The sequence below is a fragment of the Melanotaenia boesemani genome, chromosome 15 (genome assembly GCF_017639745.1).
Source record: "Melanotaenia boesemani isolate fMelBoe1 chromosome 15, fMelBoe1.pri, whole genome shotgun sequence".
In the NCBI taxonomy this organism is placed as follows: Eukaryota; Metazoa; Chordata; class Actinopteri; order Atheriniformes; family Melanotaeniidae; genus Melanotaenia; species Melanotaenia boesemani.
Genome location: NC_055696.1, coordinates 255,097 through 279,797, shown reverse-complemented (window position 1 = coordinate 279,797; position 24,701 = coordinate 255,097). Strand labels below are relative to the sequence as shown.

Genomic DNA, 24,701 nt, shown 5'->3' with positions numbered 1-24,701 from the left:
AGTTCTCCCAACAAGCAGAAGAGGATTTACCAAATGGCACGAACTCAGGCCCTGAAAAGAAAAAGGGCAGTGAGCAGAGCTGACAGAGGAGGGACAGGAGGAGGACAGACAGGAGGAGGACAACAGTGACCAGCAGGAGGAATGACAGGGACCTCCTCTCCCTCTCTCTTCTTCTTCCCTCCTCCCCTCACTTATACTCTCATCTTTCTCTCCTCAACTCAGTCTAGATTTCATGTAAAGTAGGTTCAGTAAGTCAGAATACAATCATTAGAATGAAACCATTAGAAAATGTAACCTTGGGCTAAATATAATAAAAAATAAAGATTCTCAAATGTTTTTTTTTACTATTTCTGATGCATAACAGCGGAAGGTCTCATTTGTTCTGCACCTTCCTGCATTCATAACATCTCCACACTTTTGGAACTTTTGTCTTATGCAAGCAGGACCTGTGAAAGTGTCGTCTGCACTGTTATGATTTACAGATAACGACATCCTCTGGTTCTCCCTCCGGTTCCCCACAGTAGTTTCCTGAATGAATGAAATCATTCTAATGATTTTATTCTGACTTACTGAACCTACTTTACATGAAATCTAGACTGAGTTGAGGAGAGAAAGAGGAGAGTATAAGTGAGGGGAGGAGGGAAGAAGCGAGAGGGAGAGGAGGAGATAAAAGGATGAGGAAGGATGGTGAGAGAGGCAGAGGAGGAAATGAAAGGAGAAGGAAGGTGAGAGGAGAGCTTGAGGAAAAGAAATGAAAGGATGAGGTGGGAAGAGGAGAGGATTGATAATGTCTTTTTCTTGTTTTAGATTTTGTATGTGTCATGGTATTAAAATCACAATTGACAAACGGCTTCATGTTTCTCTTCTGTGGTCACTTGTACTCTCCTCCTCTTGTACTAACCCCTAACCCTAACCCTCTCTCTAGAGGCACACTAAAAAAACGAACTTTTTTTTAAATAAAACTTTATTTAAACTTAATACGACTCTTCTGAGGTTGCTGATTCGCCACCGTCCTGTGCGCAACGAATTGTGGGAGAAAAGAGGCCGCGAAGGATGCATCACCAGCATCCTTCGTTTGAGGCCAAACGAAGTGCGGATTCGAAGGGTGGATTCGGAGGGTCCTTCAAATTCTGTGAATTGGGACAGTACTTCGCGCACCGCGATGACGTACGTGGCCGACGAATGACCGGAAATTGTCTTGCAGGAAAAAAAATTATGTCCGTGAGGGCGGGATCGGGGCTGAAAGTGACCAATCATAAGAAGGACAAGGCTCAACCCCCCCACGTCTCCTGATCCGTCCCCAAGTGTCAAAAGTGTTTTCTCCGCGCGCGCAGAGCTTCACCTCGCGAGCATAAACGGCGAGAGAGAGAGCGCGCGCAGGTGGAGTCCTGCTTGCGCAGAGCTGACACTATGGGGCTATTATTGTAGCAATATTATCTACAAATCCGTGTTGAAAGTCACAAATGCATACAGAGAGTCGTGTATCCGTATCTTAATTTGTGTGTGCACAGTTGGATTCGCAAATGTGTAAATAAATCCACAAATGTGTGATGAGATTTCTGTGTCTGTACAAGAATCTGCAAATGTGTAAAACAACTTGTGTGTAACCCGGTTTGCAAATGTGTAAAAAAATTCCACAAATCTGTATTTAAAGTTGCAAATGTGTAGACCAATCTGTAAATGCGTGCTAAGATCTGCACATGTGCAGACCGATCTGTATCCACAGAGAGACATGAATGCCTGGAGTATTTCAGCTACAAGGCCCAGAAATACAGACAAATCGCTGGTTACGAGTCAAGCAGCTTCTGGATTGGCTCTCTCTACACACGTGGATTTTGCTACACTTGTTCCGTGAGAAATCCACAAATGCGTGTCAGGATTCGTATCCGTAACGCTTGGGTTTGCGTGCCCTGACCGCTGGCTCACAGGCTGCCTCACTCCGGCTGCCGTTGGTTCGCTTGCTCTGCTGCTGGCGGTAATATAATTACTGCGGTCAAGCCAGCCGCCTTTCGTTTTCGCGTAGTCAAGCCAGCCGCTCCTACATTTTCAGTGCGCACCTACCGTCAGTTTACGGTAAATGCAAGCGTACTGCTGCAAGGAAATTATTTCCGGTTCACAAAATAAAAGCACGAATTTAAATGTGTATTATCAAGTGATGTTTTAAGAAACTGATTCACGTTAACTGTAAACTATCGGGGTATACTGCTAACATTTACACTAAATAAATACCTTAGAATGTATGGAGTTGAAAACAGTTTTATCTATCTATCTATCTATCTATCTATCTATCTATCTATCTATCTATCTATCTATCTATCTATCTATCTATCTATCTGTCTGTCTGTCTGTCTGTCTGTCTGTGCTAATAAACATATACTGAGGCCTTAAAGCAAATACTAAGTGGTGTATGTTGACCATCCTTGACGGCACTATCATTCTGGACTGCTTTGGGGTCAATAGGTCACATGACCTCAAAGCTATTGAGCGAAAATGCTCATATTTACACTTTAAAAATCATTTAAAATATATTAAGACCTTAAAGCAAATACTAAGTGGTGTATGTTGACCATCCTTGATAGCACTATCATTCTGGACTGCTTTGGGGTCAATAGGTCACATGACCTCAAAGCTATTGAGCCGAAAATGCTCCCATTTGTTATGTAAATTTGATCAAAAACCAATAGAATAATGAAATGAAATACAATATATACAGTGGTCACACAGTAAAAGGACTTCAGATATCTCAAATTCAAACCTTTTTAAAACAAAAACAATTCTTCAACATGTGTAACTTAAGCATTGTGGGGAAAAAAATGATGATAATGATATCTAACATTAAAATGACCTCAAAAACAACATCAATAAATACACAATGATAATAAATAAAAATAATACTAGTAATAATAACAATTTGAATTAGGAAATGACCATAAAATAGTTAATATATACATTTAACTATTTACACATGTCACTCTCAAAATGTCTATCAAAATATATATTTGGAAGTAAAGTAGATCTAAAACCAATAGAACAATAAAATTAAATAAAATAAATAGAATGGTCAAATGGTATATGAACTTTTCAAATAGTTTTAAAAGAAAAATAATTCTTCAACATGTGTAACCTCATCACTCTAAGAACAACAATAGTACCAATAAAATTGAAAATAACAACAATAATAATAATAACAAATAAACAAAGACAATAATATTTAAATGACCAAAAATGGTAAACATATATATATTTACTGTAACTATTTACACATCAATATCAAACTATCTTAAAGGCACTTTTCAAATAGTTTTAAAACAAAAACATTTCCTTAACATGTGTAACCTAATTACAACAACAAAAAACAAAACCTGTTCCTCCTCTCTTGCTCCTCTCATTACCAACATCATTCATTCCTCTTTACTTTCCGGAATCGTCCCTCCTGCACTTAAAACGGCTACAGTTACACCTATCCTGAAAAAACCCGGTTTGGACCCCACCAATTTTAATAACTTACGCCCTATGTCCAATTTACCTTTCATTTCCAAAATTCTTGAAAGGTCTGTTGCCTCTCAGCTTCATAACCACCTCATCACAAACAATATTTACGAGCAGTTTCAGTACAGTTTTCGTCCCCTCCACAGCACTGAAACGGCACTCCTCAAAATCTCCAATGACCTTATAGCTTCAGATTCTGGTTTACTGTCCATTCTCATCCTTCTTGACCTCACAGCAGCATTTGACACTTTCTCACCGCACTCTTCTTGACAGACTGTCATCTATCGGTATCTCCGGCACCCCTCTCACCTGGTTAACTTCTTACCTCTCTGGCCGCACACAGTTTGTTCAACTTAAATCACACAAATCCAACCCTTACCCTGTCTCTGCTGGTGTGCCCCAGGGCTCGGTCCTGGGGCCCCTACTATTCATCATCTACATTCTTCCACTTGGCTTCATTTTTCGTCGACATAATATTCATTTTCATTGCTACAAGGACAACACCCAGCTTTACCTCTCTACCAAACCATCTTCCTCACTTCCACCAACCTCCCTTACCCACTGTCTCCAAGAAATTCATTCTTGGTTTTCTTCCAATTTCCTAGAACTCAACAGTTCTAAAACAGAAGTCCTAATGATAGGCACGCCCCATATTCTCTCCAAATCTAATAGTTTCTCCATTTCCATCAACAATTCAACCATCCTTCCCTCCCCTCAAGTAAAGAGTCTGGGTGTTGTCCTTGACAGCACACTCTCTTTTCAGTCCCACATTAATAATATCACTCGGTCAGCATATTTTCATCTGCGAAATATTTCCCGTCTCCGTCCGTCTCTTACCCCCCATACCACTGCCATTCTCGTCCATAGCCTTGTCACCTGACGAATTGATTACTGTAAATCACTTCTCTTTGGTCTCCCCAACAAAGCCCTCCAAAGACTGCAGCTCCTTTAAAACTCTGCAGCTCGAATCATCACCCGGACACCCTCCACTCATCATATCACCCCCATCCTACAACAACTTCACTGGATTCCCATAAAAAAAAGAATTAATTTCAAAATACTCCTTATCACTTTCAAAGCACTTCACAATCAGGCTCCACCATACATATCTGAGCTTCTACACATTTCCATTCCTGTCCGCTCACTCCGCTCCTCCACCTCTCTTCAACTTTCTGTTCCCCCTGCCCGCCTTGTCACTAAGGGGAGTAGAGCATTCAGCCGCTCTGCTCCCCGTCTTTGGAACTCCCTCCCCCCTGATCTTCGTGCCATAGACTCTCTCCCTCTCTTTAAATCTAAACTGAAAACACACTTGTTCAGACAGTCCTATGCCATCTAGTTTTTCACTCACCATTACACTGTTGTCGTCTGTTTTGCTTGTTAGTGCTTTGCTTGTTAGTTTTTTGTATACTTCTCTCTCCTATGTTTTTAAATGTTTTCATTCTCCTGTAAAGTGTACTTGGGTTTTTTGAAAGGAGTTTTTAAATAAAATGTATTATATATATATATATATATATACACACACATATATATTTCATGTTATTTCAAAAGTTATTACAATAACTCCCAGGTCATGTGACCTATTGACCCCAAAGTAGTCTAGAATGATAGTGCTATCAAGGATGGTCAACATACACCACTTAGTATTTGCTTTAAGGCCTCAGTATATGTTTATTAGCACAGACAGACAGACAGACAGACAGACAGACAGACAGATAGATAGATAGATAGATAGATAGATAGATAGATAGATAGATAGATAGATAGATAGATAGATAGATAGATAGATAGATAGATAGATAGATAAAACTGTTTTCAACTCCATACATTCTAAGGTATTTATTTAGTGTAAATGTTAGCAGTATACCCCGATAGTTTACAGTTAACGTGAATCAGTTTCTTAAAACATCACTTGATAATACACATTTAAATTCGTGCTTTTATTTTGTGAACCGGAAATAATTTCCTTGCAGCAGTACGCTTGCATTTACCGTAAACTGACGGTAGGTGCGCACTGAAAATGTAGGAGCGGCTGGCTTGACTACGCGAAAACGAAAGGCGGCTGGCTTGACCGCAGTAATTATATTACCGCCAGCAGCAGAGCAAGCGAACCAACGGCAGCCGGAGTGAGGCAGCCTGTGAGCCAGCGGTCAGGGCACGCAAACCCAAGCGTTACGGATACGAATCCTGACACGCATTTGTGGATTTCTCACGGAACAAGTGTAGCAAAATCCACGTGTGTAGAGAGAGCCAATCCAGAAGCTGCTTGACTCGTAACCAGCGATTTGTCTGTATTTCTGGGCCTTGTAGCTGAAATACTCCAGGCATTCATGTCTCTCTGTGGATACAGATCGGTCTGCACATGTGCAGATCTTAGCACGCATTTACAGATTGGTCTACACATTTGCAACTTTAAATACAGATTTGTGGAATTTTTTTACACATTTGCAAACCGGGTTACACACAAGTTGTTTTACACATTTGCAGATTCTTGTACAGACACAGAAATCTCATCACACATTTGTGGATTTATTTACACATTTGCGAATCCAACTGTGCACACACAAATTAAGATACGGATACACGACTCTCTGTATGCATTTGTGACTTTCAACACGGATTTGTAGATAATATTGCTACAATAATAGCCCCATATGACACCCTCGCTCGCAGCCTGTAGTGTAGCGTCTGAAGAGTTAGATTGTGCGCAGACTTCATATCTACGCGTGTGAGACAGTTAGATTGTGCGCGCAAAGTTAATATCTATGCGTGTGAGAGAGTGTCATTTTATCGTGGGTGTGTAACTGCGCCCCCTAGACTTATGGCTTAAATCTGACACCATAACACTTGGTTCAAATGTAACAAATTATCATTCAATTTAAATAAAACGTATAATATTATTGTATAATATTTCAATCAAATAAAAACCATAATAATATTGAACAAGTACAGATTAATATAAGTGGCCGAGCTATTCAAAGAGTAGAATCTATAACATTTTTAGGAATTTATATTGATGAAAATTTAAATTTTAGAAAAAATACTGATTAACAACTAAATTATCTAAATATGTTGGTTTGTTTTACAAACTGAGGCATTTTCTTCCTCTTGAAGCTCTTCTAGCCTTACACAGGTCTTCTTTTTAACCTCATATAAATTATTGTAATGTCATACGGTGTAACATGTATTCGAGGTACCTCGAGAAATGACTGATATTACAGAAGAAAATCATACGAGTTTTATCATGTCCAGGTTCAACCCTCAGATCCTCTTTTCTATAAATATGGAATTCTGAAACTGACTGAGTGCAACATCTTTCATAATGCTTGTATTGTGTGTGATGTAGTGTTTAGGCTAAATGACAGATTCTGTCATCTCAAACCAGTTAGTCATCCTACACACCAACATAAGAAGAAAACAACTCCTGAGAGGAAAGAAATGTAAACTCAAACGTTCAGGTTTTGGTGTTAATGTAAGGGCCCTCAGATTTGGAAAGAGACTGAAGACTCTATAAAGGAGTCAAAATGCCTATCCAAGAAGTTTAAACATACATTACTATTAACATACACTCAGTTTTATACTCTTAATAATATAAAGTTAGAAAATAAGCAAATAAATTACCATAAATTTTCATTTATAATTTACAATTCAATTGTATTTAATGTGCAAGATGCCTGATGTGAAAAACTTAGAAACTTAATATTTTCAATCATATTTAAAAAGATATAAGTTTTAGATTTTAGGCAGTTTTGGGGTTCTAGATTTGGATAAACTAGATAGGACAAATGTATGTATAAATGTATTTTGGGTATTGTTTTGGGGTGCTGTTTATAAGCCGTTTATGGCTTCTGGGGTGACCCTAAACTGTGATTGATTATTTTAAACAGAATATAATTCATGTCTTATGAATAAATGAAATTAAATGAAAAATGGGATTCCCAAATCCGGCCCTTGGGTTTTCATTAAGCGGCCATGTCCTCCATTGTTCACTTTTAAGGGAACACAGTTTCACCATCATCATCTTGTTTTAAAAAATTAAATGGATCCAACAGCCTATGAGGTTCTGTAGAATGACTCATTAATCAGAGCCAGCTGTGTTGGGGCGGGAAACAATTGAAAACCTGCCAAATTGGGGCCCTTGTGGGACTAAATTGAATAGCCCTGTTCTAGTTGACAAGAAATGGAAAGATATGTTTGTTTCTTGTAAGAGAGTATGTCTCCTGTTTTATCTAACCAACACTCAAAATCTTTCATTTCCACAATTAGATGAAATTACAGCAGTAAATGTGGACACAGATTTTAACTGTAAGTATTCTGATTTTAACTAGCATCTGCCGGCATGGCCAAGCTAGCGGGCGCTATCTTCATGTGCTTGATTTTTTTATAAATATATTATATTGACTTATATGGACATTATCTTGGGTCAGTATCCTTTGCAAATGCGATTTTATATTTCAGTAGGCCAAAGTGGTAAATAATGGTGAAAAAGAATTAGCTCTACAATCGCCATTAAAAGCATTTTCTCCAGGTGGCTTCCTCCCACCATCCAAACACATGTTCGGTTAATCGGTTGCTTTAAATTCTGCTAGAACTGAGGAAGAGCAGTAATTTGTCTCTGTGTTGGTCCTGCGATAGATTAGCGACCTCTCGCTGGCTAATTGCTGGGATAGGCCTCCATCTTCCCCGTGACCCTGAAGCAGTATAGAAAATGGATGGATGTACATTGATTATCCTGGTTTAAATCTGCAGATTTCCAGTATGTTAAAAGCAGCCGCTACACTTGTTTGGTGGCATTTGGATCCACTGCTGCAGTGAGAACCAGTGATTTTCTACCACTTTTCCTTTGTTGGAATAACAGCTTTAACTCATAGGAAGAAAAGAATAGTATAAAAGAATTTGAGTACTTAGTCTTTATTTCTTTTGGTCATGGCTGAATTTTTTCCAGGTTCCTATTTATTTGTTTACAACACAGATCATCCCATGCACTCAGCAAAGACCAGGAACTTCCAATATGACACACCCAGCAACCCCATACAAGGAGGAGGAGGGTTTTTAACTGGTTGTTTTAATATTTATTATTCCCCAGCTCAAATTTTATTATTGTGACATCGGAGCCTTACTCCTGGTGGGAAACCCAGCACCCAGATGTGTTGTGTTTTGGCAACAGGACAAGCAGAAACTGCAACGGTCTTCAACAAAAACATGTATTCAAAGACTTGACTTCTTTTACATTTTGTTCAAATAAAATATTAAATTTAAAACATTAAACAAATGTCAAGAGATGTGACAAAAATTCTTCTTTAAAATGTTTTAAATTCAGCATCAATTTAATTAAACAAGTTAAAAAGATTTAAACCTGTCTTAAACCAATATTCACCAAAAACACATATTTAAATAGTTTTATATTCACTTTACATTGTTCTTAGCCAGAATGAGCTTTCTAATCTAACGGATCAGGGACAAAATCGATGCCGGGGAGGCATCTCCAAGATATGGAGGATCTAGTGAGCAAACGAAAACCTGGATTATTTAAAGTGAGGGAGAAAATTGCAAATTCGGAGCAGGTGTGGCAGTTTGCAGCTGAGAAGCAGGTGTGGCAGCTGGAGATGAAGGTTATTAAAGAAATGTAAAAGAAACAGAACCTGAACAAGAACTAGACCAAAAGCAGAACCAAAACCCACAGATCAAGACACCAAAATATGAACTGTGGAACTAGTTTCTATCAGGATCAGCTTGAACAGCAGCAGAAACATGTTTTAATGCTTTTAAACAGTGTTTGATTTTTTAGAAGGAAAAATCCTACAAAGCTGCAGCACGGCCTCTCAGTGCTCTCTTTCCAGTGATTGGACATCTAACCAGGCCACTATGAGGACGTTTCAGCCCAAAGGACTCATTGTTTCTGTGTTGAACTGGGGCGAAAAGACCGCAAGAGCACAGAAAACTATTGTTGAGGCAGCTGGAGGGACAGTTGAAAGATCAAATGTTGCAGTGTCAGTTTGGTGTCTGTTTGTGAGCACGTGAGGTTTACATTTGCATGTGTAAGTCAGTCCATGGGAGAGTCCAAACATACCTCTGTGCTGTTACTGCACTTGTGAAGAAGCTCCTGTTCAAACAGATAAAGATAATGTTTAAACAAACATGAGCACAGACCATCATCAATATTCTGTCATCACCAGGAAACAATATGTCTCTCATATCTGTCATATGAGCGCTTTTATCACAAATAACAGACGTTACCTTTAACTTCTGGACTCGTTCCTCATCATTAGGCAGGTCAATCAAGCCGTCGATGTTCACCTCCTCTGGCATGTCGCTCTCCTGAAGCCAGAACAACACACAAACTTTGAAATGTGCACACCCAAAAACATACACTGAAAATAAGAAAAAGAGTAAAAGCAGTTTGTTGGAACAGTCATTCATATGTTTCAGTCACATTTGGAGAATTCAGAACTCAGGATAACGAGCGAGAGCATTTCTAAGTCTCAAGATATGTGGACAAAAAAAAGAACGTTTATCAGTGAAGGTAACTGAAAATTAGTCTTTCATTTGACTGGTTTTAGCGGCAACAGGAACAAAACTGGGATCTGATGAGTCCAGATTCAACCAGAGTGATGGGTAAGAGTGGTGGAGGATGAAGTGCTGCACCCATCCAGCTTTGCACCCACGTACCAGCATGTGGGGGTTGCATCAGTAACATTATGCACCCAGAAAACAACTGACTGAATATAATAACGAGCAGTGGATGGTTGGTGGATTTTCTTCGCTGTGAGCGCTGGATTCTTTCAGAGTGGGAACACCTGGATTCATCTGGTTCAAACAGAGGAAAAGTGGTTCAGGGAGCATTGAACATCATTTTGATACAGGGGCTGACCATCACAGAGTCCAGACATTAACTGAAGAGGGTCTTTGTGATCTGCTGGAGAAGACTTCACTGAACGGTCCGTCTCCTCCACCATCCAGATTGCACTGATTTTTCTCTAAGATCAATACTCAGACTTATTAATGCATTTATTTCCCAGACATAAATGAATGTTGTGACATTGCATAACTGAAACGATGACTCTGTGGAGAGGCAATAAATTATTTCCTTTTTTCTCCCCAAACTGCAATATTTTCCAAAGGTCTGAATTAAATGTGTCTGACATGGAAATGCAGAGGAACAGCACAGCAGCTCGCTGTTGTTTCGCTCTCTGCTCGTCTTCTGCAGGTTGTGCCGTATTTCAGACCGCTAGCCCAGCTTCACACCACCAACTTTCCCCCAATATCCCTGGAGGCATCTTTTTAAAATGATTTAAAAAAATGCTACCACACACCAAGCTGATAGTCATACTTGTTCTGAGATGTTACATTTCCCTCATCCAGATGACATTCGGTGCACTTATCTCTGTTTTTAGGCCATCTCCCACCAGACTGGCCCAGTTTGCTAAAACCCCACAGCGACGGTATCAGGGACGTACTGTCAGCCAGCCAGAAGATAAAGGATTGACAAAAGTCATTTTTGTCTCTAGTTTATTTAAGTTTAAAGTTTAAAACTGGTGCTTATATGGGTAAAGTTTAACATTTTAGCTGATGTAATCTTGCATTTGTACATTGCTATTAAGGGGAGATGGAAATTTTAGGCTTGTGACTTGAAGATCAAAGAATGGGCCAATGAGAAGTTGCACTTTCAAGTTGGGTCCTGGTGGAGAATTTATTAATCCCAGCTTCTGCATTTTGACCAAAGTACAAAGATTGTTTACCAAGTAAAGTATTTCTCATACTAATCTTGATCCAATAAAACACTGTACAAAGTACCAGAAAGCTGATAAATCACTGTTCACAAAGATTAGCAAAAGATTTCTGGCCTTCCACCTTTAAGATGCTGTGAGATGAGATGAGATGAGATGAGATGAGATGAGGTGAGGTTCAGCGAATGCAGCATGATTTAAAGCTGTGGGTGGACATAAAGATGTGGAGGCTGGATCATTTCACTCTGAGCTTGGGCTGGGACATATCACCATGCAAACCTGTACAGCTCATTAAAGCCACAGTTTTATGCTCACTGCAGTCCTGAAACATTCTAGAGATCCTTCAGAGCGATGGATAGATGTCCCACCCAGACCCAGGCCGAGTTATTTGGTTTAGCAGCGTTTTAGACAACGAAAGAAATGTTCCACTCAGGCTAATGGAAGACGGCGACCTATTAAAGGCAGCAGATGTAATAAACAAGCTCTGATCTTCTAAGGATACAAATAAATCCGAAATATGATACTTTTGAAGAGTAACTGCTGTGCACTGTCAATAGTAATAGCCAAGTAAAAAGGAACTGCTTCACAAGGTTCAGAAAATAATCCATCCTCAAGCCTGCATGGAACATAACAATCAGCTGCATGATGCATGTTCAAGCCCAGGAGAGGAGGAGGACTAACGCTGTGACAATAACCAGTTTTGTTCGAACAGTCATTGTACAAGCAGAGAGAAGGAACAGTACTTCAGCCATCCACACCACACCACAGCTTCACTCTGCTTGTGATTAAGCTCATATATGGTCATTTTACTCCGTATGCATGCACGTACAGGACTACAACTCTGCTGTACAGCCATAAGCTCCAGTTCAGAACATTAAATTCATGAGCAATGTGCTCAAATAATCAGCTAAATGCTTTGTTTTGTGTGTGGCATGATTCTAAGAAATAAGCTGTGTCACTGTGGCTGTTTTGGTGTCAGTTCTCCATGACAAGTACATAAATACATTTACATTATCAATAAAAGGTTTGGACACACTTTCCCACTGGACTTAATGCACATGTTCCTGCAGTTTCCCTGAAGGAAGCAGAGCGAACGATGTGTGATGCGTGTTCTTCTTGGACCTAAAACAAACTGGGGATTTTTGAGGTTTTGTTGGCGTTCTGCTGTTGTTCCGCTGGTCCGAGCCTGAGATTAACCTGCGCTGTATGTGGCCTCTGAACTGAGAAAGTTTGACGCCATTTGATATTTTTTAGCATTTCATTATTTGTTCGTGGGTTGGCACCTGGGAGGCCACACATTTCTGACCCCCCCCTCCATTATAAATAAATAAATAAGGCAATCTTCCACTTCCTGAGATGTTCCAACTTCCTGCCTCCTGGCCTCAGAATCCAGATGTACATTGTTTACCTCCTCCCATGAAACTCCCTCCTCATTTCCTCTTCCTCTCCCATCATTCACCCCTCTCCCTCTGTCCCATACTGCCCATGTAAGGGCAGAGGCCCAAGGCAGATCCAGATCTGCAGAGGGAAACAATCTTGGACGTGGTGTACACAGAAAGCTTGGCCATGTATGGAGAACAGGCTGTCCCCACCTCTCCTGTCCAGCGCCTCACACATCAGCTGCGACCTGGAGATGAGACTCGTAGCTTTAGAACCTCAAGTTGCCTTGGCAACACGTTCTTCAGAATTAAACTTATGTCTCAAACATTTTCTCATTTTAATATCTCAAAAGTTGTAGACCTGAATGTTCCCCCCAAAACTGCACTTTGTTTATAAGATGCAGACGCGCACGTGAGTTGAATGAGTCAAAATGGATTTTCTAGCTTCAGAACTCATCCACTCACCTGGCCCTTGTACAACCGGTCCAGGCTCTCGTCGATCCACTTCTCCACGTCGAGCCGCCTCTGCAGCTCTCTCCGGTTGTACTTCACGGTGACCCGGGCTTGTCTCCTCGAGATACTGCTCCCCTGCTCATCCAAAGAACCCAGCTCGGATAAATGAAGCTCATCCGTTTCTGCAGACGTCGTTCCGGTCTCGTGGGCAGCCATTCCCGTTGTGAGCTCCTCCGACTTGTTTGTCCTGTTTTTTTCTTTTAACCCGCAGGGAGGAGAGAGGAGCTGGGAGGCGACGCCGGCACTGCGGGACACGGCTGCTTTCTCTGTGTGGGATCTTTATTCAAGCAAAGGAAGGAGGAATGAAGACACGCGCTTAAATAAGATAAACATTTAAAACTATCTTTACGATCTGCATCTGTAAAACAATCAAATTATTGAACTTTTTTTTCTGCCCATTCTGCCACAACTCTTAAAAATAATATTTACATTATTTCTTTATTAATAAAAACTTTCAGTTCCACCAATCATCAATAAATCAAATAAAATAATTCTTGTGAAAGTTGTAGTCTACTTATTCCCTAAATTATTTTTAAGTATTAAATAATAAAAAAAAATTATAGTGTTGCTTAGATAATAATAATAAATATTAGAGCGTGCCATCTTCAGTCAGGTCTCACAGTTCCTCCAAGACAACAACCTGTTAGATCCATATCAGTCTGGCTATAGGCAAGGTCACTCTACTGAACCTGCTCTCCTGTCAGTTACTGATTCCCTACGGGTTGCCAGATCCGCTGGTCAATCCTCAGTCCTTATACTGCTGGACCTGTCTGCTGCCTTTGACACAGTCAACCATCATATACTGTTCTCCACACTCTCGGAGCTTGGCATCTCAGGATCTGTCCTTAAGGGTTTATGTCCTACCTCACAGGAAGATCCTTCAAAGTATCTTGGTGAGGGGGCGTGTCCAGATCACATGGGCTGACAACAGGGGTGCCTCAGGGCTCGGTGCTCGACCCTCTTCTCTTTTCACTATACACCTCCTCACTCGGTGCATCATTAACTTTCCTGGTTTCTCCTACCACTACTGTGCAGATGACACTCAGCTTTTCCTTTCTTTCCTACCTGACGACACAACCGTCTCAATGTGAATATCAGCATGTTGCTGATATCTCCGCATGGATGAAGGATCACCACCTTCAGCTAAATCTGTCCAAGACCGAGTTTATTGTCTTTCCAGCCAATCCTTCCTTACTGCCACAGATAAGCGTGCAGCTTGACTCTATCACACTTGTGCCTACATCTTCTATCAGGAATCTTGGTGTCATGGTAGACAACCAGCTGACCATTAAGGACCATGTTGCCTTGGTTGCTAACTTGCCGATTTGCTCTCTACAACATCAGGAGGATCAGATCCTACCTGACTGAACACACGACCCAGTTCCAGGTCCAGGCTCTGGTCATTTCACGCATTGACTACTGCAACTCCTTACTGGCTGGCCTGCCTGCATGCTCAGTTAAACCTCTGCAGATGATCCAGAACGCAGCAGCACGTCTGGTCTTCAACCAGCCCAAAAGAGCTCATGTCACTCCGCTGCTAATCGCTCGCCACTGGCTTCCAGTTGCAGCACATCAGATTCAAAGCTCTGCTTCTGGCTTACAAAACAATAACCCAAACGGCTCCGGTCTACCTTCACTCCTTAATCCAGAGCTACACTCCCTCTCCACAGTTACGCTCTGCCAGTGAAAGACGCCTAGTGCTCCCACCACAAGGTGGCGCCACATCAGTAGCTAGACTCTTCTCCTCTGTTGTTCCCCGGTGGTGGAACCATCTACCAAACTCCGTCCGATCCGCAGAGTCCGTATCCACTTTTAAGAGCAAGCTAAAGACGCAGTTGTTTAAGGAGCATTTCCACACTTAGCTTAACTCTTCTACTCAGAATGAGTTAGAAAGATTTGTCCAGCTCTTTGGCTCAACCAGGTACTGGAGAAGCTGCTGCACTTATGTCCAAGATGATATTGTTTGATGAAATGGTGATCTTGTATTTAAACAAATGACTTACAATATACATATATATATATATATATATATATATATATATATATATATATATATCATTGTTGTGAGTAAATGTAATGATGGGTTGTTCTGTTGAACACGCTGTCATCATCAGCATAAGTGGGAGAGAAAAAAACTGCTGAATGAAAGTCACAATTTAAGCCTCGTAGAATCCATTTAGCTGGAAATAAAAAGCATAAGAGTTAAGTTTGTTGTAAAACAACGAAAAAGCATCCATATGATAAACACACCACATCCAGTAAGAAAAGAAGTTTCACCGCTGGACATACGCTTGAATGTTTCACTAAGTCATAAATGTGCTTTCTTCCAACAGAAAAATAACCGGAACAAGAAACTTGACAGGACTGGATGAACCAGGAGGATCCAGGTGCAGACCCCGTTAGACACACAGGTCCAGCCGGAACAAGAGCCATATTTTCCGGTCCTGAAGTCATATACACGCCTAAGATCACACACCTAACATCTCAAAGAAACTTGATGGTAAAATATGATTCATCTGATCATTGCTGCTTCTTTGTGAAATTAGTGTTTTGTCCGGACAGGAAATGTCTAAATCCAAACTTCTGAGATGAACGTGGGCCTCCTGTTAGCCAGGAGCTCCGGAGCCTGAAGTGATGCGACTGCTGTCCTTCAAATCCAAATCCTGATACCAGGCCGATACAAGCGATGGTAAAAGCTGATGTCTCCCTGAAGATAAAAGGACTGGTCTCAGCACACACTCCTGTGTGTGTGTGTGTGTGTGTGTGTGTGTGTGTGTGTGTGTGTGTGTGTGTGTGTGTGTGTGTGTGTGTGTGTGTGTGTGTGTGGAAATGTTCATTCAGATCAGTCTGCCTTTATTCAGCTTTGTTCCAGTAACTTCTACATTAGCTGTCACTGCTTATACAGCTGATATTTAACCAGCTACAGACCCGCATCAAACCTGCCTTTTATCTCAAAAGTCTGAAAAAATGGTTTTAAGACAGAATTTATTTACAAAATAAAAGCCTGTTTGATGTTTGATTTGAATGATCTCATGCATGCTTTTATCTGTTTTCTATCCTTACTTATTGTAATGTGCTTTCATTCTTGTCATTTCTCAACTCTTAATAATTTTAATGTTTTATTGAGCTAATGTTTTTACTTGTTTTATTTTAGTGTTTTTATTGCTTTTATTTTGTAAAGCACTTTGGGTTGCTCTTGTGTGCTTGATAAAGTTGGATTTAAATATAGTTGAGTTATTTTTATTTGTAATCCTATTTGACTTTATTCAATTTATTTTCTAAAAGTATTAATTAAACATAAAACATTTATTATTTATCTCTTTCCTTTATAATTTAATTTCCTACAATTTCAAACAAATGCTTCTGTTTGATGCATCGTAACGTTTGCCTTTGGCTATAATTTACATCATTCTCCTGGTAGGGCACAATGAGAAAAAAACATACAAATGCCATATTTTACATCATATATCTATTTTTAAAAATTACAGCTGCATAATTTTCTTTTCCTGTTAATTACTGAGTCTCACTTGGTATTTACAAAGTCTTTTTTTCCTGAGTGTATGTTTAATATCCACTGAAGTGGCTTATTTGCAAACATACCATCATCACACATGAACACTGGACTAGAACACTAATGAACACTAGGCATTGAAAGGGTTAACTTACAACAGGAATAACGGGAGGGAAGTCTGGGACTTCTAATGGGAAAAGAACAAAAGACGTCAGTTTATGTTATGTCACGTTGAGTAAACCAAACACCTGATTTCATGTTTCTGTTTACCTGTCGTCCTGGTGGATTCCTCACTGCCAGTCTGGACCCGATTCTGAACTTACTATAAAAAATGTTTTTAAAGTTGTACATAAATTTATATCTTAATCTTGATAAATTTTACACATTATTGTGTGATTAGAAATAACTAAACATCAACCTGCACTTCATGTCAGCTGCTTTTATACAATCTGCAAACTGATGGAACAATTCTTGCAAATCAAGGATTGAAAAATAATCTACTTCAGTTTCACTGATAATTCTACAAAGAAAAGAGACTAAAGCAGTGGTTCTCAAGCTGGGGGCACGGCAGCATGACGGGGGCGGGGGCTGCATGGGACTGGGAAACATTCTGGTCCACACTCCAACCACTAGATGGCAGTAACGCACCAGTTTGTTTTTACCAACCGCCAAAAATTATAAAGTAGAAGAAAGAAAAAAGAAGAAGAATTTGGGCTCAATATTAAGTCAGAAAGGTCTTGCAGTTGTAAATGAATGTAAATAATTTGTTTGCGTCTGTAAATCAGCTGCTCGCCCTGTAAACTGATGAATCGTTATGAATTGAGCCCATAGAAGAAGAAGTGCAGAGATCAGGGTTAACTGAACACATCGAAGGGCGGAAAGAAAGAGGAGGAGAAACAGGGAGGAGAGAGGGCAGATTTCTGGCTCTTGGTTTGACAGTTAATGTGTTTCTTATTACATCTTCGTCACGTCTGTGATGTAGTTATAAGCACAGATATATAGTTATAAGTTCAGTTATCCGTAATAGCTACTAAGTCTGTTTTCAATGAAAACTCAGAAATGAAATCTGAAAAGTTTTAACATGTTCTAATTTATTTAGAAAAGTCTAGCAGGCTCATACAGTTAAATACATTGTTTTGAATAAATCCTTGTTTCTCTAAAATGCTCAGTGTGTCAACATGAAAAGCAACGTACCTGTCACACGGACTCATGGTGAAGCAGCTCACAGGTGAAGGTTTCCTGCAGTCTTTTCAATTCTAGGATGTTATTCTAATGTGGAAAAATCCAACAAGCATCCTTCCCTTGATCTTGTTTTTAACTCCAGTGTGAAACAAGATCCAACTAGCTCAGTGCTTTTAAGCATCTGCTGGAAAACCGTCCACATTTTTTCTGAAAACTGTGCAGCTGTGGTGAGTTTATGAGGAATGCTTAACTCTATGTGCTGCACATTACAGTTGAACAGGTTTCAACACCCAGATAAGATAAAGTGTAGGTCCATTCATTCTTTTTTAAGTAGTAAAATGGCTTACCGACTGGGACTTACAAAAGCCTGTAATATAAAAATGAACCAGAGAACAAGGTAAAAGACAGACAGAGAATCTTTGTTGTAATGCTTTACAGCTCAGTGACGTCATCTTACAGGTGTGGGTAAATACGTTTTTTTCTTCTGTCCATCATTACTACTTATATTAACTGGTTGGCTAATTAGCTACACTCAACCTGTTAGATCAGAAGGGTCAAACATATTCAGAATTTCTATACTTGAGGAAACTTACCTCTAAGCTCCGAACCCCCGACCCCTCTGTCCTCCGTTTCCCTCTCTTTTTTCCACACCTGAAGAGTGTGTCCTTTGTTGTGACATTTTGTTAGCAGAGCTCTAATTACATAACACTGTGTTGTCTATGACAACATACCAAAGCATCTTTATTTATAAGGCACTTTAAAAACAACAACGTGGCTGAGCTGTCCTGTAAAATAAATAAGATCAAATAAAATAGAACAATAAAAGCATTACCTTTGACCATACAGTATACAAATCTTCATGTAAAACATAAAAGCAGTAAACAAATTGCATTAAAAAGTGAACATCTCTTGAGGGGCCCTCAGTGGTGATTTGGGAAGCAGGCCCTTCGTCAGCTCATGGCAGGGGCCAGCTCAAAAATTCAAGTTAAAACCAAATTTACCTTGTATGACAACTTTCTTCTCACTGCATTACAGAAGTTTCCAGGCTGTGAAAGAGTAAAAACAACAATAAATCAAGAATAACGTTTCTGATTTAAGTTGTGATTGTCTCAGTTCCATCAGATTTAAATAGTTTTTATGTCAGGACACATCCACAAAACAGCTGCTTGTACACTTTGATAAAGCAGCTTTGAGCATTAAGTGTAAACAGACTTGTGGGTAATCGTTCATTTTCACAGCTCTTGGTCTTCCCTACCTGGGTGGTTTTCAGGAACTTTTAAAGTTGGTGAAGAGAGCAGACAGAAAGAACCCAAGCATATATTAAACTCCACACAGATTCAAACAACCTGGTCATGAGGGGACGTTGCTAACTATCACTGTGCAGCCTCACTCCAAACCAGGAGAACGTCAGCGTCCCCACTACAAACACAGAACGTTCACAGCCCCAAACGAAGCTCCTCAGTGTGTGCTACAAACTGGCCATCCACATGGCATTGCTTCCAGAAGTAGATGGGAGGTAGAATCTTCACTTATTTTCTATGGTGAAAGCAGCTCTTGGTTTGTGTTATGGTAGCCCACGCTGTCTGTACTTTAAAGATTAGATTTAAAACTTGGCCTCTTGATCAATCTTACAATTAAGGCTGGCTTGGTGACCTTTTAGTCATTCTTTTCTGCTGCTTCAAGCAGAGGGACCTCCTTTGATGCACTGAACCCCTCTCTATGGTCTTTCCATTCTCCATGTATGCACACTCATTAGCCACTTTTTTAATTCCTGTCCTGTCCAGCGTCCTAGCAGCAGAATGATGGTCTACGAGCTCGTCTAGCTACAGATCAAACTACTGATGGCTCAGATTTATTAAATGAAAAGTGGAAAATGTTTTCTGGCCTCAACTTTTATTATATATTTGCTGCTTTTCTCAGTTTTAGGTTATTATTTGGAGAAAACGGACAAGTCAAGTACATGACTGTGCAACAGTGTTTCTGCCATTTTTCAATATTTGATTCATGACGGAAAGTAACAATTAGATTAACCATTAATTCCAATTAATGTGTAATCTATAACTAATTGATAGTACACTTCAGCAAAGCAATGACAATAATAAAGACCACCTTTGTGACTTTTCCCACCCAACACATGGCAATTATAAAAAAGTTTGTGGAACAGATTTAAATCCAGAATCATCTCAAAGCATTTTTCTTTTTTTATTCCACATCACAACCACAACATGATGAGCTTAAATAATATGAATGAAAATATGCAACATAACTCAAACTTTGGCATAAACACAAAATGGCACATGAGAGAACAGCAGTAGATCATATATATATATATATATATATATATATATATATATATATATATATATATATATATATATATATATATATATATCAGTTACAGTAATGGCTGACTTTGTGTGATAAAGCAATTATTTTAAAAATATCCCCACACAACATATCTTTGGGATATTTCACACAGCTTCGTTATACATCCAGATACAACATCAAGCATCGGTTTTCATTCAGCATCTTATAAATAAATCTCTACATCTGTGACAAAGTGAAACCATGAACACAAGTTTTCAAATAAATAAATAATATAAAGATTTAACTAAACAAAATGATGGTACGCACAATAAGGAAATAATGGTCAAAGGAAGATTGAAAAGCAAAAGAAAAATTCTGTTTAAAAGATGAAACAAAGTGAAGATATTTAAGAGAAAAAACGGGAAGGATGTTTACGGGCTTTCCCCCAGAGTTCTGTGTCTTCCTGTATTTGGTTTGTGTTGTAGGTCCTACAGTGGGTCTCTTTGGATCTTAAACATGGAAGAGCATAACCCCAAATACTTTTACAAAAACGTCTTCGGAAATCATTTTCATTAGAAATTCGTTTGTCAGAATAGAGTTTTCTACACTGACATCTGTCTGGGTTCATGCATTCGCTCCTCCTTGAACTCTGCAGGAAGAGAGGCGCAACAAGTGCTAAAATGTTTGTTTTTTTCTATTTTTCTCCGTTTGAAAAAGGATATTTCTCCCTGCTTCATCTCAGGCCTGCTCCAGAGCCCAGCATGGCCTCGTCCCTCCACATAAAGTCCGGGCGTTCTGCTCTGACCAGGCTGCTCTCCGCGGGGTTGTGCCGGTACCCGGACCTGCCTTCGGGACAGAGGGACAGGCTGAGGCGAGCGGTGCTGTTGCTGATCTTGAACAGGCCGTTGGGACCGAGGAAAGCGTCTCTCTCACTCCCTCCCAGGTTGTTGACTGTCTCCAAGTCGTTGTACACCGCGATGTCGCTCAGCTGCTTTCTTCCCTCCATCCTCCTCCTCCTCCTCCTCAAGAAAAGGATGGCTGCCACTAGAACCAGCATTAGGGTGGCCAAGAGGCAGGAAATGGTGAGGGTGGTGGAAGAAGGCTGGGCAGCCTGTCGCAAAGCAGGCTTGAAACTGGGCTGTAGTGTGAACTCACAGCTTGGACCCATAAACCCTTTAGGGCACTGGCACACGGGTCCAGTGAAGTGGGTGAAGCAGGTGCCGCCATTCTGGCACGGACGGGCACCGCAGGCGTCTGAACGCACGCTGCAGTTCTTGCCAGTGTAACCCAGGGTGCAGGAACATGTGTAATCGTTTACACCATCCTGACAGGTTCCAGCATTCTGGCAAGGACTTGAGGCGCAATCATCGATGTTGACCTGGCAGTTGGCACCGGTGAAGCCAGCCTGACAGCGGCACAAGATGCTCTGGCCGAGGTCCAAACACTCACCACCTGCAAAAAGAGAGAAGCACTCAGCTCAGCATCCAAGATAAAAAAAGAAGGTACCCAATGTTTTAAAATGAAGCGTTAATTTGGCTATATTTGCTCCAAGTACATTCTGGGAGAAGCGTAAACAACAGCAGCTGCTAAGGAAAAACCATGAATCTGCTGATGTGCACTTCCGCCACAAGATGTCCCTAGAGGAGAAGCACGTGCTGCCCACTCACCGTTCAGGCAGGGTCTGTTACTGCAGCGGTCCAGCTTCTTCTCACAGTTGGAGCCGGTGTAGCTGGGAGGGCAGCGGCAGGTATAGCCTCCGGTCAGCGTCTCCACGCAGGTGCCGCCGTTGAAGCAGGGTCCATCTGCGCATGTCATGGCAATGATCTCGCAGTTCTTGCCGTAGAATCCCTGCGGGCAGGTGCATGAGTAGTCATTCTCCAAATCCTGCAGGAGGAAAAAAAAACTTCAGGTAAACGAGCTCAACAAGGAAAACGTATTTTCCACCAGGAGTTTATTTATTCATCATCTTTTTACAGTTACTCACATTGCAGCTGCCTCCGTTCTTGCAGGGGTTACTGTCGCACTCGTTGGTTTCCAGCTCACAGTTGGTGCCACCGAAGCCGGGTCGGCACGTGCAGGTGTAGCTGCCCTGACCCGTGTTGGTGCACGTCGCCCCGTTCGCGCAGGGCTTGTGGTTGGTGCAGTAGTTGAGGTCCTGGTCGCAGAAAAGCCCCCCCCAACCCTCCTGACAGTTGCACTGCCACGGCTGGCTGCACGTCCCGTGGAGGCAGCCTGGGTAGCGGACGCACTCGTTGCAGGAGGGGCCCTGCCAGCCCATGCGGCACGTACAGCCCCCTGGGGCCTCACAGTAGCCGTGTCTTTCGCTGCAGTCCGCCGAGCAGATGGCTGGAGAAAAAAGGGAGGGGGAGGGTGTGTGATTACAATGGCACGCCTTCTGCATACACACGCGCGCGTACAGGGCCCCTTGTCTAAACCCAGCCCTGCTCCAGACTTCACTGTTTAAGCCAAGCAGCTGGTAGGCACACTGCCGGAGAAAAATGCTCCCCCCCCCCCCCCCCCCCCCCCCCCCCACACACACACACACACACACACAAACACACAAACTGTAACTCTCTTTCTCTCACACATAAATCCACCCAGACCACCTTGAAAAATGTGCGTCTCTCATTGTAACTGAACAAAAGGCAGATGGACACCAAAAGAAAAGGATATTCTGTCTGTCTGAATTTTTAATGCAGGAGGTTAAACATCGACCACAGGCTGAGCAGTGAGAAGAAAACACTTTTTATCCATTCCTTTAAAACTTCAAATAGTTCCATCCATGGGAGGAGAAAAGGTTGCAATAGCCTATATTTTGTCCATTTTTTGTTCCCGTCTCTCCTATTTTGTGACTTAAAGTACAGCGTAGTTGTCTCTACTCTTTAAGATCTTTTTTCTTTATCTGATGTGTATTTTTTCTCTCGAATATAAATTTATACACTTTTTTCTTTTATCTTCATGAGTTGATTCAGTTGAAATCCAACAAATCTTGTGTACTCTCAAGGAAAAAAACATTTTTTGGATGTTTATATGTGTCACTAAACGGCAGCAGTCGGAGTGACATCTTAGTTGTACTCACGTTCAGAGCAGTAGTTTCCTTTCCAACCCTCCAGGCAGATGCGGTTGCCCTCCTCATCGCAGGTGTAGTGGCCCAGGGTGTCGTCCCTCGGCCTGCAGTAGTCGGCGCAGCCATCTCCGAAGTAGTATTCGTCGCAGAAGACGTGGTAGGAGTACCGCAGCTCGCTCTGCTCGCCGAAATGCACGTCCTGGGACCAGTCTTCGCCGATGGCAAGTCTCCTCCTGGTTGCTAAGCGGCTCACGAGGTTGTTCTGGTTATCTGGAGAGGAATTTGAAGTGAGTGGTTAAAATATTTAAAAATATTTCGGAATTCTAATTAACTTGTAGAGAACCTACCTGTGTACTCAGTCGGTGATTCTGTGTTCCAGGCTTCAATGATCAACGAAAATGTCCCCTAGAATAGAAAAGAGAGCGTGCCCTTACACCGATACGCAGTCATGTGGGTATTTTACGCACGTGTCTAAAACTGACAACACCTAAAGCCAGACCAGGTTAGCCCGTTATATATTGTTTTGTTGTAATTCAACAAAATTTGACAATTTGACATTTACCGGCCATTTAAAGTGGAAAGGCACCCTGATGGGCGCGCTGCTGGAGATCGACGTATGATCTGCCCTGATGACGTTGGTGTGTCCGGTCCCGAAGGTGCAGGGTGGCTCCGCAGAGATCACATCCTCTGGGTGTTTTAGGCAAATTCTAAAGAAAATATGACAGTCCCTGTGTCTTCTGCAGATGCGCTGCGCCGTGTGGAATGAATGGATCTTCAGCTCAAAGACACCAGAGGAAAAAACCTGGAGAGAGGGGGAAAATAGATGATCAAACGTCGTGCGCGTCTTGGCCCCTTGAGAATGTTACCTGAGTTCCAACAGGAGCCAACTTACAACATGCACTAAGGCCAGAGCCAAGAAGTATCTCAGAGGTAGATGCGCCATTTCCATCTTGAAGTTTCTTTACTTTTCTAACTGGATGTGCTCATTCGTCGTGCGCAACAATATTCCCAGATGGAAAAAAAAGCTCTGAAAACTTATATATATATATATATATATATATATATAATTTTTTTAAACTTTCAAAAACTGTTTTACTACTGTAAAGATGCTTATTCAACGTCCCCTGAATCCTCCTGGTAGTTGTCCTCTCCTCAGTCTTAGGCTGAGGGCACTCTCTTGTTTATGTTCTGGTGCGTAAAGGCGCAGAGTGGTTTTATACCCACTCATCCTGGGCGTCACAGCCAGAGAGGTGGAGCCTGGCAGACCTCAGGGGAGCAGCTTGACACGCGAGAGCTGCGTGGGGATTTGGGCAACCCACATTACATCTGGACCAAATTCTTAGGAATATGCATGAGAAGCTGTTGCAAGGGAGATATGGTTTGCATTAGTGCATGATGGTAATTACACAAGGCAAAGTGAACAAGACTGGGCCTGTCACCGTACTTTAAAATAATAAAACTAAAAATAATAAAGACCTAAAGATAAAACAGCTTGAGTGGTTATGAAAAAGAAACTATTGTATATTTTA

General features: G+C 41.1%; 2 protein-coding genes across 3 annotated transcripts in view; both read right to left on the bottom strand.

Moving 5' to 3' along the window:
• The window catches only part of ppp1r14aa (protein phosphatase 1, regulatory (inhibitor) subunit 14Aa), a 35,378-nt gene extending 17,536 nt beyond the window's left edge, over window positions 1–17,842 (bottom strand). For both annotated transcript variants that reach the window (XR_006012941.1, XM_042008480.1), the window contains exons 1-6: window positions 17,811–17,842; window positions 16,887–16,938; window positions 16,772–16,803; window positions 13,058–13,382; window positions 9,724–9,804; window positions 9,557–9,589 (exon numbers count right to left, since the gene is read on the bottom strand). Coding sequence is in view for 1 of the 2 variants with exons in the window: in XM_042008480.1 (XP_041864414.1) it covers window positions 9,557–9,589; window positions 9,724–9,804; window positions 13,058–13,382; window positions 16,772–16,803; window positions 16,887–16,938; window positions 17,811–17,827 (540 nt within the window). In the remaining variant the exon portion in view is untranslated. The remainder of the gene's footprint in view (window positions 1–9,556; window positions 9,590–9,723; window positions 9,805–13,057; window positions 13,383–16,771; window positions 16,804–16,886; window positions 16,939–17,810) is intronic.
• A 2,363-nt stretch (window positions 17,843–20,205) lies between these two features.
• On the bottom strand, window positions 20,206–24,202 carry dlb (deltaB). The gene is made up of 7 exons (XM_042008478.1): window positions 24,065–24,202; window positions 23,735–23,974; window positions 23,520–23,577; window positions 23,185–23,442; window positions 22,090–22,451; window positions 21,773–21,989; window positions 20,206–21,557 (listed from the first exon to the last, which is right to left on the bottom strand). Exons 1-7 carry the CDS (start codon window positions 24,119–24,121, stop codon window positions 20,839–20,841), a joined length of 1,911 nt encoding a protein of 636 aa, XP_041864412.1. The 5' UTR covers window positions 24,122–24,202; the 3' UTR covers window positions 20,206–20,838.
• Window positions 24,203–24,701: the final 499 nt, after the last annotated feature.

What these genes read in the sequence shown, in the direction of transcription:
- dlb (XM_042008478.1), bottom strand. Translation starts at nt 24,121, where the DNA reads ATGGAAATGGCGCATCTACCTCTGAGATACTTCTTGGCTCTGGCCTTA. An exon ending in ATCACCGACTGAGTACACAG is followed by an intron (nt 23,443 to 23,519) that starts GTAGGTTCTCTA and finishes ATTCCTCTCCAG; the next exon opens with ATAACCAGAACAACCTCGTG. An exon ending in TAACAGACCCTGCCTGAACG is followed by an intron (nt 21,558 to 21,772) that starts GTGAGTGGGCAG and finishes CTCTTTTTGCAG; the next exon opens with GTGGTGAGTGTTTGGACCTC.